The sequence below is a fragment of the Podarcis filfolensis genome, assembly GCF_964270895.1.
Source record: "Podarcis filfolensis genome assembly, chromosome: 6".
NCBI lineage: Eukaryota > Metazoa > Chordata > Lepidosauria > Squamata > Lacertidae > Podarcis > Podarcis filfolensis.
The window spans coordinates 2388215-2405851 of NC_139609.1; the positions used below are offsets into that span (position 1 = coordinate 2388215).

The window sequence follows — 17637 nt, forward strand, 5'->3', positions numbered from 1 at the left end:
GGCCTGATTCATGAAGACTTCAGGGACATCCCTTTTGAAGAAGAAAGAGAACCGCTTCTCTTTCCTTTTCCATTACAATGCATATTTATTTGCATAAAAATTATACCCCAAAAATCCTCAAAGCAGGGGAAAAAACCAGCTGGTCATCCTTGGAGAACCACAACAAATTTTAAACTTCCTTTACTCATTGTTGTGCTTGCTCACTTCCTCCCCAGGCCCAGTGAAGTATTTTGAGGCTGCTTCAGTTGCTGCGCAGCAGAAGGCGATGCAGTATTAGGAGTCATGGGGTGGGGAGAGTGTGTGTATGAATTCAACAGCGCTAGCTTTATTTTTTGGTTGCCGCTTTGTTAATGTTAATACTGTTTTATAGATTATGAATGCTGTAGTACTTTATGAATCCTATAATATGACTGTTGTATAATATGACTTTCTCGTAATAAGCTGTTTAGCTTATTTTTTTAGCTGTGTTGTTAATAGTGATTTATAGATTAAAAGGTAAAGGGACCCCTGACCATGAGGTCCAGTCGTGGCTGACTCTGGGGTTGCGGTGCTCATCTCGCTTTATTGGCCGAGGGAGCCAGCATGACTAAGCCGCTTCTGACGGACCAGAGCAGCGCATGGAAATGCCGTTGACCTTATCTACTTGCACTTTTTGGTGTGCTTTCGAACTGCTAGGTTGGCAGGAGGTTTTATAGATTACAATTGTTTTACTGGAGATTTATATTCTTTATCAATGTTTCTGTGACGTCCTATTATGCTGTAATTTATTGTTTGTACGCCGCTTTGTGATTCATGTGAGTGAAAAGTGGCCCAGAAATGTAATAAGCCAAGCCCGAGGTCTGCTGTGCATCTGGCTGGGCCAGGGGCCCGATCCTGCAGGCTCTTCACCAGCCTCTTCTACACAAGCGCCAAGGAAAACCCCATTTTCAGCCCCGAGTGGGACCCCTGCAAGGATATGACCAGAAGCCTTTCCAAGACCTTCCCTGCGGGCGTCTCCTTCGCCGATTCCCGTCTCCCTGGCCTTCCGAAGAGCTTCCGGAGGGCGCTGCGCACCATTTCTACTTCCCACCTCATTCCATCCTCGCAACAACCCGGCGAGGGAGACTGGACGAAGGACGTCATGGCCGGACCGAGGTCACGTGTCTAAAAAAGTGGAGCCCTGGGACTTCCGGTCAGCGCCAGCAACTGTAATGGCGGATTTCCTCCGATCTCCGGAGGAAATCTGCTTCGTGGAGCTAGGGTTCTACCGCTACGGTAAGGGTAAGGGTCGGGGGGCGGCTCGGCTGAGGGTCGCGGGCGGCGCCGAGGGCTTTCCGGCCCCGCAGGCGAGGGAGGAAAAGGCGCCCGGCGCAGGAAGGCCTCCTGGGCGTGGCCTGGATTTTGGGGGGGGGAGGCCCACCTGCCCCCATTTCTGGGGGGAATTGCTCCGCGCGCCCCGGAAATGTGTCTTCTTGAAGCGAACAGACAGAAAGATGCCATGGCAAATATTCAGTCTTTTGTGTCTCTCTTTTTCTACCTACGTCCTATAGTAAAGAAAGATGTTGTAAATAGGACACCTGGAAGCTTGAAATTATAAAATGACTCATTAAAACCAACCACAGTAACATCCGCATTGCACACAGAAAATTAAGATAACAAAGGATTACGTTAAAATAAAAATGACGAATAATCCTAATGAGAAGGATGAACCTGGTGCTCTGCTATCGATTTATTAATGTTTGGCTCTATTTTTGGCAGCCGCAGCATCCTTAAATCACCTGATTAACTATTTGCAGTTTGTTGCCTTTTTTTGTTAAGAGATTTGTGACCTCGCTGAGCCCATGTTCCACTAAATACGATGAAGGAAACATGGGTATAGCCAAGGGGGTGGGGGGGCAGCTGTTCGCCCACATCAAGTAAAACAATAAAAATACTTGACTAACTAACTAATCATGTCAGTTTTGCTGCTCTAACAAAAATCCTGGCTATGCCCATGGAAGAAAATGCAATTAAAATTGTACTACTGTATAGTCCAGGGGAGGAGGTGTCACTGTCCCACAACAGCACCTGGATAACAGAAAAATCTGTCAAAATCTTCAGTAGGAAGTTAAATAAAATATTAAAATCATACCAGCATCTTCACCTTATCTTGGTGGTGACAGGTGGGCACAGCAGCAGCAAAAAGAAAAAACACAAGCTGGTATAGCTAAGAAATGCTGTTACTGGTTCCTGCCCTTTTAATCTTTCCACAATACCTCTCTGCCCCAGTGTAACATTGCTGTGGAGTAACCCTACACTGAGGCACAGAAGATATTGTGGGGGGAATCAACACGATGGGCACCAGCCACAAGCACTCAGGATCCATGTGACAAAGGCAGTGTGACTAAGTTTTCGCTATGTAGCACCTCTGTTATTTGAGCCTTCACTATCCAAAACCACTGAATCAAGAGACGCTATGCCTTGCATCCAGCCCTGTGGCACCATAACTCTTTGTGTGAATAGCTCTTCCATTATTAAGTTGATAATGTCATAGCTGCTGCTTTTGTCTTGCAGTAGAAATATATTCGCAGAAAGCTAATGTAATCACGACTACTGGGAGAGGCGTCAGAACCCTACAGAAAAGAAATGGCAGCTGATAAAGCCCTTCAGCTAAATAATGCAGTAAGAAGAGGATCGATCGAGACTGTCCGGCAGTTGATAGAAGAAGGTAATGATATCAATTCAAAGGTGAATGATGGATGGACAGCCCTTCACAGTGCTGTACAAATGAACGAAGAGGCAATTGTTCACCTTCTGCTGGACAGAGGAGCCGATCCACTTGCTAGGAAGGACAATGGAGCTACCCCCTTTATTCTAGCAGGGATAACAGGCAATGTTGAACTTTTAAAGCTCTTCCTTCAGAAGGGGTCGGCCATCAATGAGTGTGATTTGAATGGTTTCACGGCATTCATAGAGGCTGCTGGGTATGGGCGAGAAGAGGCCCTGAGGTTTTTGTATGAGTGTGGGGCAGATGTTAACTTGCCCAGAAATGTGGCTGATGAGGATAAAAGGGCCCTGAATAAAGGTGGCAAAACAGCCCTGATGGATGCTGCCAGGTATGGTCACTGCTCTGTTGTCAAAGTCCTAGTTGAAGAATTGGGTGCTGATGTGAACATCTGCGACAACTGGGAGAGAAATGCATTGGTCCATGCTCTCTCAGTGACTAAAAAGGATCAGGCCCAAGGCAAAGAGGCAGCTGCCCTTTTCCTCTTAAAACATGGGGCTGATGTGAATAAGAGAGATGAAGTTGGGAAAACTACTTTGATCCTGGCAGCTGAAATGCAAAGCCTAGACCTGGTGAAGGCTATATTGGAAAAAGAAGTGGACGTGAACAACGCTGACAAAAACAACAAAACAGCCCTTATGGCAGCAGTGGAAATGGAAAATTATGAAATAGCGAAGACATTATGTGAAAAGGGAGCAAGAACAGACATTGGGAACTTGATAGATATGGCCAGCCTGAATTACAACAACAGAATGATAACGCTTCTTCGCCAGTATGGAGCATTGTCTTGTCTAAGGCAGCCAGAAATACAATGGACCTCTGCTAGCAGACACTGGCAATCCAAGCTCCGAGATCTTTATGGAAAGTATCGTCCTATGATTGGAAAACTCAAGATCTTCATGGTTTCAGATTTCCGAATTCAGACAAGTTCCCACGGAGGTGTCTACCTAGGATTCTACAATGGGGAAGAGGTGGCTGTGAAGATATTCCCCACCACTGCAGAAAATGCTAAACGAGAGAAAACCTGCCTTGAGAAGTGCCGTACCAGCAAACATCTGGTGAAGTTCTGTGGGTGGGAAGAGCAGAACTCCTGTCTCTACTTGTGTCTTTCCCTATGTGAGAAAAACCTTGAGGAATACTTCAGGACAGCAGAGACTGAGAATGGAACTATGAGAAGTAATGTTATTATTGAAACAATATTTCAGGCAGTGAAGGAACTGCACTCATTTGGATTTGGGCATCAAGATCTGCACCCAAGTAACGTTTTGATAGGTTTGTGTTCTTTCTTATATGGCTGTCTGTTGAGTGGAACCCAAGCCATTACCCAAGTGTAGTTGAAAGAATTTTATGAAAGAAATATGGAGTAGCAGGTTTTCAATTTTATGGTGTAAACCAAGGATGGGGAATCTGTGTCCTTTAAGATACTGTTGGCTAGCAAGTCCCATAATCTCGGAACGTGGAGCTGATGGGATTTGGAGTCCAGCACTAACTGGAGCACCACAGGTTCCCTAGCAGGGAATTGGCTAGCCAATCAACTGCAAGGGGTCAGAAATTCAGATCCAACAGCAAGCATGTGAGCAGCATAGAAGAATAGTTACACACACAAGCTGAAAGAAAACAGCAGCAGATATTGGAGATTTATTACAGGGAGTGATATGGGATTGACTCTCTGGTGACATACCAAACCCTTGGATAGTCTAAGCTGTAGTGGTCATAGTGCCCTGCATTTTCCTCTTCTAACCAGCAGCCTCACTGGTGCAAGGCACAGTCTGACCCGCTCCCTTGGTAATCCTCATAGAACACTAGCCCAATGGTTGCCATTAATTTGATCCTGAATTGATTTTAGAATGAATTGATTTTAGAATGTATTTCAATTAATTGATTGTGATTTTATGTAAACTGTGTTACTTTTATTGTTGTTAGCCACTCTGAGCCCGGCTTCGGCTGGGGAGGGCGGGATATAAATAAAATAATAATAATAATAATAATAATAATAATAATAATAATAATAATAAAGGAAGGAGAGATTCCAGCTCAGGAATAGAATATCTGCTTTTCAGGCAAAAAGTTAATTATGTTCAACCCCCAGCATCTCCAGGCACGGTTGGGAGAGACTCCTGTGTGGCCCTGTGGAGAGCCACTGTCAATCTGAGCATAAACAATGTTGAGTGCAGAGGGACCAATGGTCTGACTAGATATAAGGTAGCTTCCTGTGATCCTAGTCTGCACTCTACTCACCCAGCTCCCAGATCAAGCCGTCTGGAAGCTGACACCACCATCCTAAATCTTGAGAATAATTTCACTACACCTTTTTACTGCTTCAGAAATGTGGCCCGCCCCTCCAATAGATCTCCATTGTTTACTTACTTATTATGCACTAATACTTCGAATATTATGATTTCTCCTCTGCATTATATCCCCTCAACAAATCTGGAACGTAGGACTAAGCAGATGGATGGATGGTTTCAGACAGAAGTCATTCTGGTTCTACCTGGAGAACAACCTACACCAGGCACCCCCAAACTCGGCCCTCCAAAAGTTTTGGGACCAAAACTCCCACCATCCCTGACCACTGGTCCTGTTAGCTAGGGATGATGGGAGTTGTAGTCCCCAAACATCTGGAGGGCCAAGTTTGGGGGTGTCTGACCTACATATTCAGATAAAAAAATAAGTTCTGTTGGCATCTACATTAGGGTGGCAAATCTTTTTAGGATCAAAGGTTACATTGCCATGTTGTGACTTCCAGTAACTGAGCGTGGGGGGGGGGGAGTCCCTGAAGTGATATTAGTGCTTGAGGTGAATATTTATTTATCATACTTCTGTGCTGCCTCAACATCAGAAATATAAAAACAATACATTTCAAATAAAACGTAAAAGCTAAAAGCAGCAGAGATAAAGTGAAACTAGTCAACAATACCATAAAAATGTTCATGACACAGACACATCTTTGATGTTTTAAAATAAAGTGTCAAAATCTCAAAAATCCACAGAAATCAAAAGCCCCTAAAAAGCCTTGGGAAATGAAAATGTCTTCATTTGACCATAACAGCAATACAAAGTAGGCATCAGGTGGACTCTCTGGGGAGGCCATTCTATAACTGGGTATAACAGCTGAGAAGGCCTTCTCCCTAGCAACCACCAGCTAGCTCTCATTAGGCAGGGACATGCAGAGAAGAGCCTCAGGCGCTGACATAAAGTTTCACGTAAGTTTGCATGTGAGCAGGTGAATTGGCTGCTCTTGTTGAATCTTGAAAGTTTCCAATATGTGCTCTTTCCCCACAAAGCATTCAATACACAAAGATGTGAAAACCATTCCGCTTGATTGCTTCCACTTATGTATTTATTTATTTTGCTAGATGTCACAGGCAAGGTTTTTCTAGCAGATTTTGATAAGACCAGAAAATTAGATGATGAAAAAGATCTTACCATCACAGAAGATCTGCAGGTAAGTTGCCTCTGCAGTTGCCTCTCCAGCCTTCTATATTTGCAGAATGATTATCCCCAACCATTAAGGCAATGTATTGTGTGTTTGTGCACAATATACTTTTATGCTTAACCATAACGTAGAGTCGGATTGAATGTTAGTCCTACTCAGAGTAGCCCCATTGAAATTAATGTATCTGGCTAACCTAAGATCGGGGACGCGGGTGGCACTGTGGGTAAAACCTCAGCGCCTAGGACTTGCCGATCGCATGGTCGGCGGTTCAAATCCCCGCGGCGGGGTGTGCTCCTGTCGTTCAGTCCCAGCGCCTGCCAACCTAGCAGTTCGAAAGCACCCCCGGGTGCAAGTAGATAAATAGGGACCGCTTACCAGCGGGAAGGTAAACGGCGTTCCGTGTGCTGCCCTGGCTCGCCAGATGCAGCTTGTCACGCTGGCCACGTGGCCCGGAAGTGTCTGTGGACAGTGCTGGCTCCCGACCTATAGAGTGAGATGAGCGCACAACCCTAGAGTCTGTCAAGACTGGCCCGCACGGGCAGGGGTACCTTTACCTTTACCTTTAACCTAAGATCAGTAATTCCAATGAGTTTACCCAAACTTTGCCCGGTTCAACTTGTATTTATTTATTTGATTTCTTACCAGTCCTTCACCAAAAGGTGCCAGGGTGGAGTACAACAGTTTTAAATACATTTCTGTATTATTGGAAACATTTTAAAACAAATTAAAGTCACGGGAATGTGGTAGGTCCTGAAAATGAGTATATCAGGTGTATTGTTCAAAGAACAAGAATAAATTGACATCAGTAAGAATGTTAATTGCTAGTTCTGGTCCCAGGAGTTCTTTCTGGTAACAGTGTCATTGTTTTTGTGAAATTTTTAATTTCCTGTATAACCCTGGTATAGTCGTACCTTGGAAGTCGAATGGAATCCGTTCCGGAAGTCCATCCGACTTCCAAAATGTTCAGAAACCAAAGCACAGCTTCTGATTAGCTGCAGGAAGCTCCTATAGCCAATCAGAAGCTGCGGAAGCCCCATCGGACGTTCGGGTTCCAAAGAATGTTTGCAAACCGGAACACTCACTTCCAGGTTTGCGGCATTTGGGAGCCAAAATGTCCAAGTACCAAGGCGTTGAAGATCCAAAGTACGACTGTAGATTAGAGAATTTAATAACCTGTCAGTGCAGCCCTGCGTTTCTAAGGGCCAAATTTGATTCCAGTCGTGGTGGTGGGAATCTGATCAGGACCATAGTGGTGAAGAACCAGTGTGTGCCGGGGAATGGTATCTAAACATTCCTCCAACATTTTTTCCCCAGGTTGAAATTACCTCCATCTGCTATTTAGTCTATAGGGCAAAACATAGAGATACTGAACAAGCTGTAGTATAATCCTATTCTCTAACATTTTAGGTAGGTTTCTACATGCAAGGGGTGTGTTTGTGTGTAGAAACATTATGTCATGTGATTGCATCACTTGCAATTTAAACTGACACAGCCCAGACACAGATTTTTAGCATCTCGGCAAGAACTAAGCCCAGGCACAAAGGATAAAAGTGTGATTCCAGTCTACTTGCCCAAGAATGACATTCTGTGTTGTGAAATCGTATTGCCATTTGTTCTCACATGTAGGCGCTCAGAAGTCTAGCCCTATATGTTGCTATGAGGGGGACAATCTGCTTTGAAGCCTTGCCTGCGCAGTGTCCGAAGGATGTAGATGATTACTTTGAAATAGAAGACCTCAGAGCAAGACTGGAATCTCCTGATGAAAACATCCCAGTCACTGAGCAACTGGGACAGTTGATCTACCATCCTTATTTCTGGAGCAAGAAGGTGTAAGTACTAAATAAATACAGGAAACTTAGCAACTATCCATTCTTATCATTCTGCCTTCCTCAGTTTGATTTGCCCTGTTACTACAACAGCATGGAAGAAGAAACTTTGCAAGTAGGATTAGAATGACATTTTGGGAAAATGTTGTAATCCATTCATTTCTATTTTTTGAAATCTTAAGTTTTGCCTTCAGAATTGAAGCTCAGAATTAGATTACGCTGCTTTATATGTCTTTGTTGCTTATAGACTGTCATGTGCTTTGTCATGTTGTTTAAAATATAATGAATGTTCAGGCTGGGTTGTTGTCCCTCATGTGAAAACCACATGGCTAATCATTAATGTAAGATAAAAATAATGCAGTCAAACCTCGGTTGTCAAATGTAATCCATTCTGGTTACAGGTAGGTAGCCGTGTTGGTCTGCCGTAGTCGAAACAAAATAAAAAAATACCTTCCAGTAGCACCTTAGAGACCAACTAAGTTTGTTAATGGTATGAGCTTTCGTGTGCATCCGTTCTGGAAGACTGTTTGACTTCCGAAATGTTTGACAGCCAAGTTGCAGCTTCCGTTTGGTTGCAAGAGCTTTTTGCACTCAAGCAGAAGCCGCGTTTGAAGTTCAAGTTTCAAGGAACATTCGAAAACAGGAGCATTTACTTCTGGGTTTTTGGCATTAGGGAGCCGAAACGTTTGAATATGGAGCCATTCGAGAACCGAGGTTTGACTGTATATATATTTCAGTAAATAACTGCAGTGAACTTTGGATAGTGAGTTTGCTGCAGATATGACAGCACATTGATGCAGTATTGATATTATTTGTCATTGCTAGCCATCAAATACCAAATGTTGAATATGAACTATGTGACGTGCAATTGGCACTGAAATCCATGCACTAAGATTTAAAGGATCAATGTCTGATTCTACGCTACTATTTAGGGCTCTGAAAATCCACCCTCATGCCTAACAAAAAATCTCAAGAGACTTCAACAGGCAGAAACACACATTTCAAATTGGTTTTGCACAGCCACAATAATAATGCCACATCTGGAGAGCCACAGATTAGCCACACTGCATTAGATGGTAATGTGTCAGGGAGAGAAAAGGCAAAATCAGAGTTTTGTTATAAAAGGCAGCTTGCAGAGCAAGGATGCCCCTTCCTTGCATATGACAGGAGTTAATGGGTGCAGTATACCTGCCCCAGGAGAACAGAGGAAGCTGCTTTATTCTAGGTCAGACTATTTGTCTATGTCTTGGTGTTGTCTGCTCTGCCTGGCTGCCACCAGGGTCTCATTGCCTGCTACTGGGTCCTTTTAACTGGCGATGGCAGGTGTTGAAGCTGGGACCAAGCGTGTGCTCTGTCCTTTCCCCGTCTCTGAGACCAGCCTTACCATATGGTCACCTTGGCTCTTTGGGTTCTTAGTAATTGCCTTTTGTTTGCCAGGAGATACAGGGTCTTAAGAGACGTTGGGAATGAGAGCGATATAAAGACACGCAACACTCGGCACCATAACAGCACTAGTGAAATTCTGAAGGCTCTGAATAGTGAGGAAGATCCTTTCAAGGACTGGACTGAAAAGGTAAGTGATCTCTTGCAACTCCGTATGAAAGCTTCAGCCGTGTTGATTTGAACCGCCACATTTGACCTCTTTTCCTTCTGCATTGTCAGTGCCAGTGCTTCATCACTTCTCAAAGGCATGAGGGCAACTTAAGTGCAAAACAAACAGCTTAGGTCTGATTCATGTCTTTACAATATGTACACCTGGTCCTGGGCAAGTATCTGTTTGCCCCTGCAAAACCATTCCTATGTCTGTGAAATGATTTGCCGTTAGGTCAGATTTTAAACATAGCTGTACCTCGGAAGTCAAACAGAATCTGTTCCGGAAGTCCATTCAACTTCTGAAGTGCGGCTTCTGATTGGCTGCAGGAAGCTCCTGAAGCCAATCGGAAGCTGCAGAAGCCCTGCTGGACATTTGGCTTCCAAAAGAAGGTTCGAAAACTGGAACACTCACTTTTGGTTTTCGATCATTTGGGAGCTGGAATGTTCAACTCCCAAGGTGTTCGGGAGCCAAGGTATGACTGTATTGCAAAATCTGCCAAGCAATATAACTGGAAACTGTTTCAATAAATTAACCGGTATAGTATTATAATAACCAATATATGTCATACTTCATGCCATTCTGTCAAATTTATATTTTTGCATATATTTTTGTATATTTTTGTATACTGTATATTTTTGTGACTTGGAATCTGCCAGCTTGCAGGTCTACATGGAAACTGTATTGTGAGGAGTGGGTTTCATGGACCCAGATTAATGACAGGGGACATGTGTTTTTTTCAGATTGATAAGGATGTATTGGACTGTATGGTTGGTCCCTTTAATGACAAGAAAAAGAATAAGAATAAGAAAAACAATAAAGATTATCAAAACTGTGTGACAGATTTACTGAAGCTGATCAGGAATATGGGGGAGCACTTCAGTGAGAAGGATGAGAAGTAAGTGAGAGTTGTTTTTTTCTAGATTTGCAGCTGTCCCTAGCCTTCTGCAGAGGAGTCACTGAGTGGCCATTTCTATGCAGTGTACTTCCTCTTCTGTAAACCAGTATGTGAATCCGGACTTAGATAATCACATCTTTGGAAAGGCCTCCCAGTGGTCAAGTGGAGTTTTGCACCTCAGCTACCGGCTTCAAGTCAAAGGGCTAAACTGAGGACTCATTCATGCTTCCTTTTGTGCTGCATTTTTTAGGCACAGGTCCGGGCTTTAAAGCGCCACGTCTGAGTGCATTTGTTTTATCCCAGCACTATGCCCAGGAAAACCCATGCTTTGATGTTGAATCAGAGCATACAGCAATAGGGTTTTCCGTGGATTGGCATTTGCTCCAATTCAGAGACCAACATTCACATTCTATTTTAAAACAATACAAATCTAAACTACTGCTTGCTTACATACTGGTATTAAAAGGATTCACATTTTCCTCTATTTCAGGGTGAAGGAAATAATCAAGGAGCCAGAAGACTATTTTCTGAAACTTTTCCCAAATTTAACAACTTATGTCTACCGGACTTTGCATAATATAAAATATGATAAACATTTTCCGAATGCACAGAATTCTTCTCAGCTATAATGGGGACCAAAAGACCGAGATTCTTCATGAGAGTTCTCTTCTGTTTCAAGGTGTAAGGATAATTAAGAGGCAAGCAACATGTCCCTCTTTTTCTGAGCCTCTTTCCAGAATTAATCATTTTCATCTTGCCAGAATTTGTGCAACACAGGGTGATATATCTTCTCCAAGTGCTCAGAACCCTTCTCAGTTGCGATGAGAATCGGCAGCAGTTGATTCATGCACGCGACTCTTCTGCCTTTTTTCAGTTTGCCCCATTCGGCTAAGATACCAGATAAAGTCAAATAAGAAAGTCAAATAAGAAAGCTGCAGCACGTGTAACATAAAGAGGCAGAAAGGAAGGTTGTGGCTGGCAGAAGGGAGCTTTAGTTGTCTATGCATTTGCGAAGCTTGTTTGCTTGAAATTGAGGCTTTCTCACCTACCAGCAAAACATCAATCCAGATGTTGTATAATTTCCTGAATTTTATGCTCTGCAGTGGAAAGAGAAAATAAATACTTTCTATTACATTCTGCAGTTGTTTGATCTTGGATTGCTCAACAAATGCAAATGAAACTGCAGTCAAACTACAGCAGTTCTCTTTAGTGTGCTTGCCCAGAAATGTTGCTACTTCAGATCTCCATGCATTTTCACACTGCAGAGCTGCAATAAGGCAGTCTACAACTTCAAGTTTGGTATCAACCATGTCAAATGCAACTTATGGTGGGCTAGATTCTTGGCAATATAGCTGCAACTAATGGGGCTTCCATTGCCATTGCACAAAAACAAGGTGGATGCAAAAGGCCCCCCTTGGGTCTGACACAGATCCCTGCCAAAGAAAACTACATTCTACATTCATGTTGAACTACAGAAAGGACCATGGCTGTCATGGTGGACTTTGGAGTTTAAAATTTCAATGGCACCCTGGGCAACACCAAAATTTGCCCCTCCCTGCCTCTCATCTTCCATTGTTTTATCATTGCTGCAACACCCCTCCACCCCTCTTGGCTCGGTGCCCAGTGCGGGCGAACCAGTCATGCTCCCCTAAATCCACTTCTGGTGGCTGGCCTAAAGCCTGTTCCAGGAAATGAGGGGTGGCGGGGTTGGGGTATAAGTTTGATGTCTTGGCATCTTCAGAGGACTCCAATTTGCTGCCCTTCAGAATAACACTAGGTTAGCTTGATAAGTGTCTGATCTCTGTGTAATTACAAGGGCCCCTGAGATGATGGGCAGGCACCCTCCCTCCTCCCTCTGAGGGCTCTAATGGGCTTTCCTGGTGGCAACAGTGGGCTGCATCCGTGCTTGGAGACCTGGGTGGCCCTTTTAATTTCCCACAATGTAGCACAGCTGTGGGGTTGGGAATCAAAATGGCAGCTAGAAATTTAAAGGGAGGTTCATACCACACATTGTAAGTTAGGAGGCATCTGTTAGGGTTCTGGGACCCTAACAGTTGCCCAAGAATGCTGAGTCCTGGCATCTGCTCTGATGACCTGCCTGTCCCATCTGCTCTCTACTGTGTGTTGGTCCCTCTAATAATAATATTTTTTTTAATATTTATATCCCGCCAATCTGGCTGGGATTCCCCAGGCACTCTGGGTGGCTCCCAACAGAGTATTAAAAACACAATAAAATAGCAAACATTAAAAACTTCCCTAAACAGGGCTGCCTTCAGATGTCTTCTAAAAGTCAGATAGTTGTTTATTTCCTTGACATCTGATGGGAGGGTGTTCCACTAGCGAGAAGGCCCTCTGCCTGGTTCCCTGTAACCTCACTTCTCACAGTGAGGGAACCATCAGAAGGCCCTTGGAGCTGGACCTCAGTGTCCAGGTATACTGGGCTGAGGCCATTTAAGGGTTTTAAAGGTCAGGGCCAACACTTTGAATTGTTGCCTATCTGACAGCTTTGGAACACTGGGCAAGGACAATCAGTTTATGTCACTCAAGATTAGTTCTGAGGTACTTCAAAAGAGTAAGGTGAGTGATGGAATGACGGGCATTGGCAGTGGGGTGGTGACCTTGTGACAGGGTGAAGGAAGAAATTCTGAGAGGGAAGGCACCTAGGCTGAGAAGGCAAAACTCCCATTAAGTGAGTGTGGCAAAATTAGGACTCCCCTGGTGCCCAAAGGGGGGGGTACTATTGGACAGTGTGGATGGTTTATTCCCTGGGAGACCTGTTTTGAACCAATTTACTGGGATCTACACACTGAATTACTTGTTATAAACAACTTAAGGGATTAAAAAAAAAATCCGTATTGACAACATTGCTATTACAGATATTCAAAAATGCCCTTAAAATAACACTTCTCTTTTCTTTGCAATTCAAGCTTAAATCCATGAAGATTGGGCCTTCGATGCTTGTTCTAATTCATACATGTAAACTCTGAAACCTCTCCACTTGATCTAAGGGGATCTAAAATCTAAGGTTTCTTTTACTTAAATGGAAGGAGAAAAACTTCACCATTACAAATTGCATATTTTACTAGAACAGGCAAAGAAATTTAAAAGTGCTTGTGTAAACCTCTACTGGTTGATACCATCCCACACCAATCCCACACACTGCTCTGCTGATAGGAAATTATAGCAGCAATAGGGAATTGGCTGGGCTAGATTTGGAAGTCCATCAGGCCAGAGGTCCTCATCTCTGGTTTAGGGACATAAGAACACTGCTGAGCCCTTCACTGACAAATATGGAGAACCTCTCCCGTCTCACCCAACAGAACCCCATGACCTAGCGAATGCAGTTTCGTTAAAGGACTTCAGTCCTGACCTGCAGTGAAGTCTTGTCATCCAGCAAGAAATGCCTGGAATAATCTTTTCCACGATGCCCAGACAAGGAACAGTGTGAGATCAAGTTATATCAGTTTATTTCCAGCACCTACAGATGAGGTCCTGTGCAGAAGAATATATAAATAAGAAGAGTCTTCATAAACTGCAATCTGAAACAACAGCTTAGAAGTCTTTTTGGCATATATGCAGTCAATCAATTAATTGCAATTACATGCAAACATGACCTCCTGGCTGTACAGCAGTATTAAATGTGTAACTGAGGTCATACACTCAGTTTTATTTAGATATTTATTTAATTTATATACCACTCTTCATCTAAGGATCATAGGGCAGTTTAAAGTATAAAAACATATAAGACAGTAACAAACCAAACCAAACAATATTCAACACTATAAAGCACATTTGAAACACATTATCACAGTTTCAAGTACCCAGAACTCTTTGAAAGAATTTCCTTTAAAGGTATGTTGTAAACACAGCTTAAGAGCACTCTCGTATATCGCTTTAACTGTCATGACTTCCCACAAAGAGTCCTGGGAAGTGTAGTTTAATATCAGCTCTGTGAGGGGTCTCCTGACAACTCTCAGCACCCAAACTACAATTCCCAGGAATCTTTGGAGGAAGCCATAACTGTTAAAGTGGCATAGGAGTGCTTTAAAGGTATATAGTGGATGTAACCTGAAATAGCCAGTTCGTTGCCAATAATTTACTTTAGCTTGTGTGCCACAATCCTCTCTAATCATGGCGGTTGTGTCAAGCATATGTGACTGTTCTTGACACAAACCATTTAATATTGCAATCAACATAAAATCAGTTCATGCTTCTCATTTTTTCGTTTTGCTCTTGAGTGGGTATGATTCTGCACAAGTTAAGCACTTGGGTCCCATTCATTTCAGCAGGAGGATTAAACTTGGTATTCCAAATGTGACTTAAACACATCTAATTCTGACTTGCTAGTGCCCTAAGATTTTAGTTTTCCTGGGTACCTACCGTCTCTGGGGCACACTTATGGTTGTTGAAGACTTTCTTAATGCTTCTAAACTTCCCACTGAAGCTGAGGGTAGAAAAAGAGACAGCATATTGTATCTGACACAGTCGTACGAGGCAGCTGAAATGTTCTAAGACTGTTTTTTCATCCTTCCACCCCAACCAAGGAAGGAGCTATCTAGACAACCATCAGGCATTTTGTCTGTTTATAATTCTGCAATTCCTCGTTGAGCTATTTTATTGGGTGGTAGTGGTGACTCAATGGGTGGAATTAAGCTGTGACTGGATAGGGTCAGGGTCAGGCCCTTTGGCTGGATCTTTGCCCCTCCAGACTGGTGGTTTATTATGACTAAACAACTAAAAAACAACAACAAATTCTGCAACATCTGCTTGACACAGTAACAGTGCACTATTGGCAGATTTCTTCTGCTTTGGTTTGTTCCGCTTGCATAATGCTACCACATTATTGGTATTCTGAGAGGCTATAGCACAACAAAAGGAGGACAGAAATAAACTGGAGCATCTGTGGTATAAAAAGTTTCAGGCAAAAAAAGCAAGCAAGCATGGAATATGCGCTGATTGGCTCTGAAGCCAAATGATGGCCCCCAAACATCTGCAGTCCCAGATAGCCTTGAAAGTGGATTCACATGTGATCTTCCCAATACATACCCCGATTTGAGTGGGACATCCCAGAATTACAGAGGCTATCCTAGGTTCTGAATGCATCTTGGAATGTCCCATTTTTTGGTCTGGTGCTGTTGCACGAACCAGCTGGCTTGCACCAGTGAGCTGGACCTAAAGATGCTCGTTCTTTGCTCTCACGCTCTTGCACAAGTCATCTGGCTCCTGCATCTGATTTTGTGGGGTGTTAGAGGGCAAGCCAATGCTGTCATGAGCACAAATCATCATTGTTGCACAATAAAATAATAATGTTCAGAGGGGCCCTAGTGTCTCAGCTCATATACTGTTTCCTGACCAGCTGCAGTCCGGAAGCTGAGAGAATTTAGTAAGGGACCCCATCCCTGCCACTCTGTCCACCAGCCTTACTTCACCTTGGAGAAGAGTTAGACTTTGAGTACCAATCTTAGCTTGAGTGTCCAAAGTTCTTGGAAATGCAGGTTACAAAGATGGCTGGGTTTCTGTTGGGAATTCCAGTGTCTGGGTAGACTTGTCTTGGGTTCAGTTCCTGAGGCTAATTCTGTCATTGAGGCTGAGTCATGCCAGCATGTCCCTGGCACCGAACTATCTCTAACATGCAACCCAGCCAATTCTGGGTCAAACTGGAAGTGGTAGATAATGTATATCCTGAAGTGCTGAGATAATTCAACAACTTTTGTTTTACCCCCCAACACTTGCAGCATGGCTGCAGGATTGCTCATAAGGATAAATTATACACAAAGATTGCGGTGCATGTATCTCGGGCAATTGATCTGGCCATGAGGGTCCTTAGCAGGAGAGTCCCAAGGTGGCAGCTCTGCGAGAACTCCCCTGCCCCGCCACCATTGCCACGGAAGTGGCTCTAGTATCAGCCCAAATCACACCTGAAATCACGAGAGTTTTTGCAGAGCGCTTCTCTACCAGTGGCGGAAGTGGTCAGGCAGGCAGAGAAGTGGTGCCAGTGGCAGGAGGGCAGGGCAAGGTGGCACTTCCCATTTTGCCTCGAGCAACAAAACAGGACACACCACCCTGGTTCTTGGGCCCCTGTGGGAGATCAGACCAGCTCCCACACCACACTCCTGCAGTAACTTACACTTCTCGACCGGCAATTCTTCTGCTTCTTCCTTCGGCTGCGGCAGGAGTAGCTCAATGCCTCTGAGTATAGTATACCTGATGACTGGATAATCTTTTTGAAATTGTAATAATAAAAAAGACAAAACATAATATTACACCAGAGGATTCCCAATCTCTCTCTTTTTTTTTAAATAATATTTATTACTTTTAAAGATTACAGAAAAGGGAAAAAAAGGAAAAAGACAAAAGAGAAAAAACAAAAGAGAGAAGAGACATGTCAGGGAACTGACATCGGAGCCAGAGGTGGAGGCAAGGCTCCCAAGCGATGCTGGAGAAGGGCCCAGCAGGGAGAGAGGGAGCTCATCGGCTGGGGAAGGAAATCAGCGTAACACCAGGGATAAAGGGGGGCAGATGGGGGAATCGGCGAGGGGGCTCCAGGACTCCTCGCCGGAGACCAGCGGGGAGAGCACAGGTCCTCCGCTACCCACACCCACCCTGCGCAGAAGACTTCCGCACAGGGAAAGTAGGCGTAGACTTGGCGTCAAAGAACTTCTTTGCTGGAAGAAGTTCAAGAAACGCCCACTTACGGATTCTGCTAGCGACTGAAACAGCCACGAAGTGAAGGGCTGTCCAGACAGAAAAGGTTTAACCAGGCAACCTAGCCAGGAGTGGCGGCAACTTACGCACGAGCAATCCCTATAACCATTACAAGACAATACAATACAATATATAAACAATAAAGAACACAACCTAAACACATTAAACTAGACACATTAAACTAAACTAAACAAAACCCTAACTCACCCTAACCCTAAACAAAGCAAAACAAAAACCATTTAAAAACATACATCACACCTTTTCCATATCTATCTTTCATTCCCTTGTTTCCTCGACCTCCTCTCACCTCCCTTTTTGTATTCCACTTCTATTAATTGTTTCAGCAAATCCTTTCCATCTTTCTCTATTTTCTATCATAATATAAATATCTTAACATATTTTTAACGTTATTTTCCATTAAAGATAAAATACTTATAT

The 17637-nt window shown here is 43.6% G+C and overlaps 2 protein-coding genes across 11 annotated transcripts in view; one reads left to right on the forward strand and one right to left on the reverse strand.

Annotated features, from left to right (window-relative positions):
* The first annotated feature begins 1264 nt into the window (after window positions 1–1264).
* Window positions 1265–11628, forward strand: RNASEL (ribonuclease L). The gene is made up of 6 exons (XM_083621402.1): window positions 1265–4015; window positions 6100–6188; window positions 7806–8008; window positions 9443–9578; window positions 10340–10494; window positions 10985–11628. Exons 1-6 carry the CDS (start codon window positions 2605–2607, stop codon window positions 11121–11123), a joined length of 2133 nt encoding a protein of 710 aa, XP_083477528.1. The 5' UTR covers window positions 1265–2604; the 3' UTR covers window positions 11124–11628.
* The window catches only part of RGSL1 (regulator of G protein signaling like 1), a 44132-nt gene continuing 37510 nt past the window's right edge, over window positions 11016–17637 (reverse strand). For 5 of the 10 annotated variants that reach the window (XM_083621373.1, XM_083621372.1, XM_083621377.1 and 2 more), the window contains 4 exons: window positions 16622–16714; window positions 14875–14938; window positions 13865–13986; window positions 11016–11591 (listed from right to left, as the gene is read on the reverse strand). In XM_083621373.1, the coding sequence (XP_083477499.1) occupies window positions 13950–13986; window positions 14875–14938; window positions 16622–16714 (194 nt within the window). In that variant the 3' untranslated portion in view covers window positions 11016–11591; window positions 13865–13949. The remainder of the gene's footprint in view (window positions 11592–13864; window positions 13987–14874; window positions 14939–16621; window positions 16715–17637) is intronic. The other 5 variants (XM_083621375.1, XM_083621369.1, XM_083621370.1 and 2 more) reach the window with 2 other exon arrangements.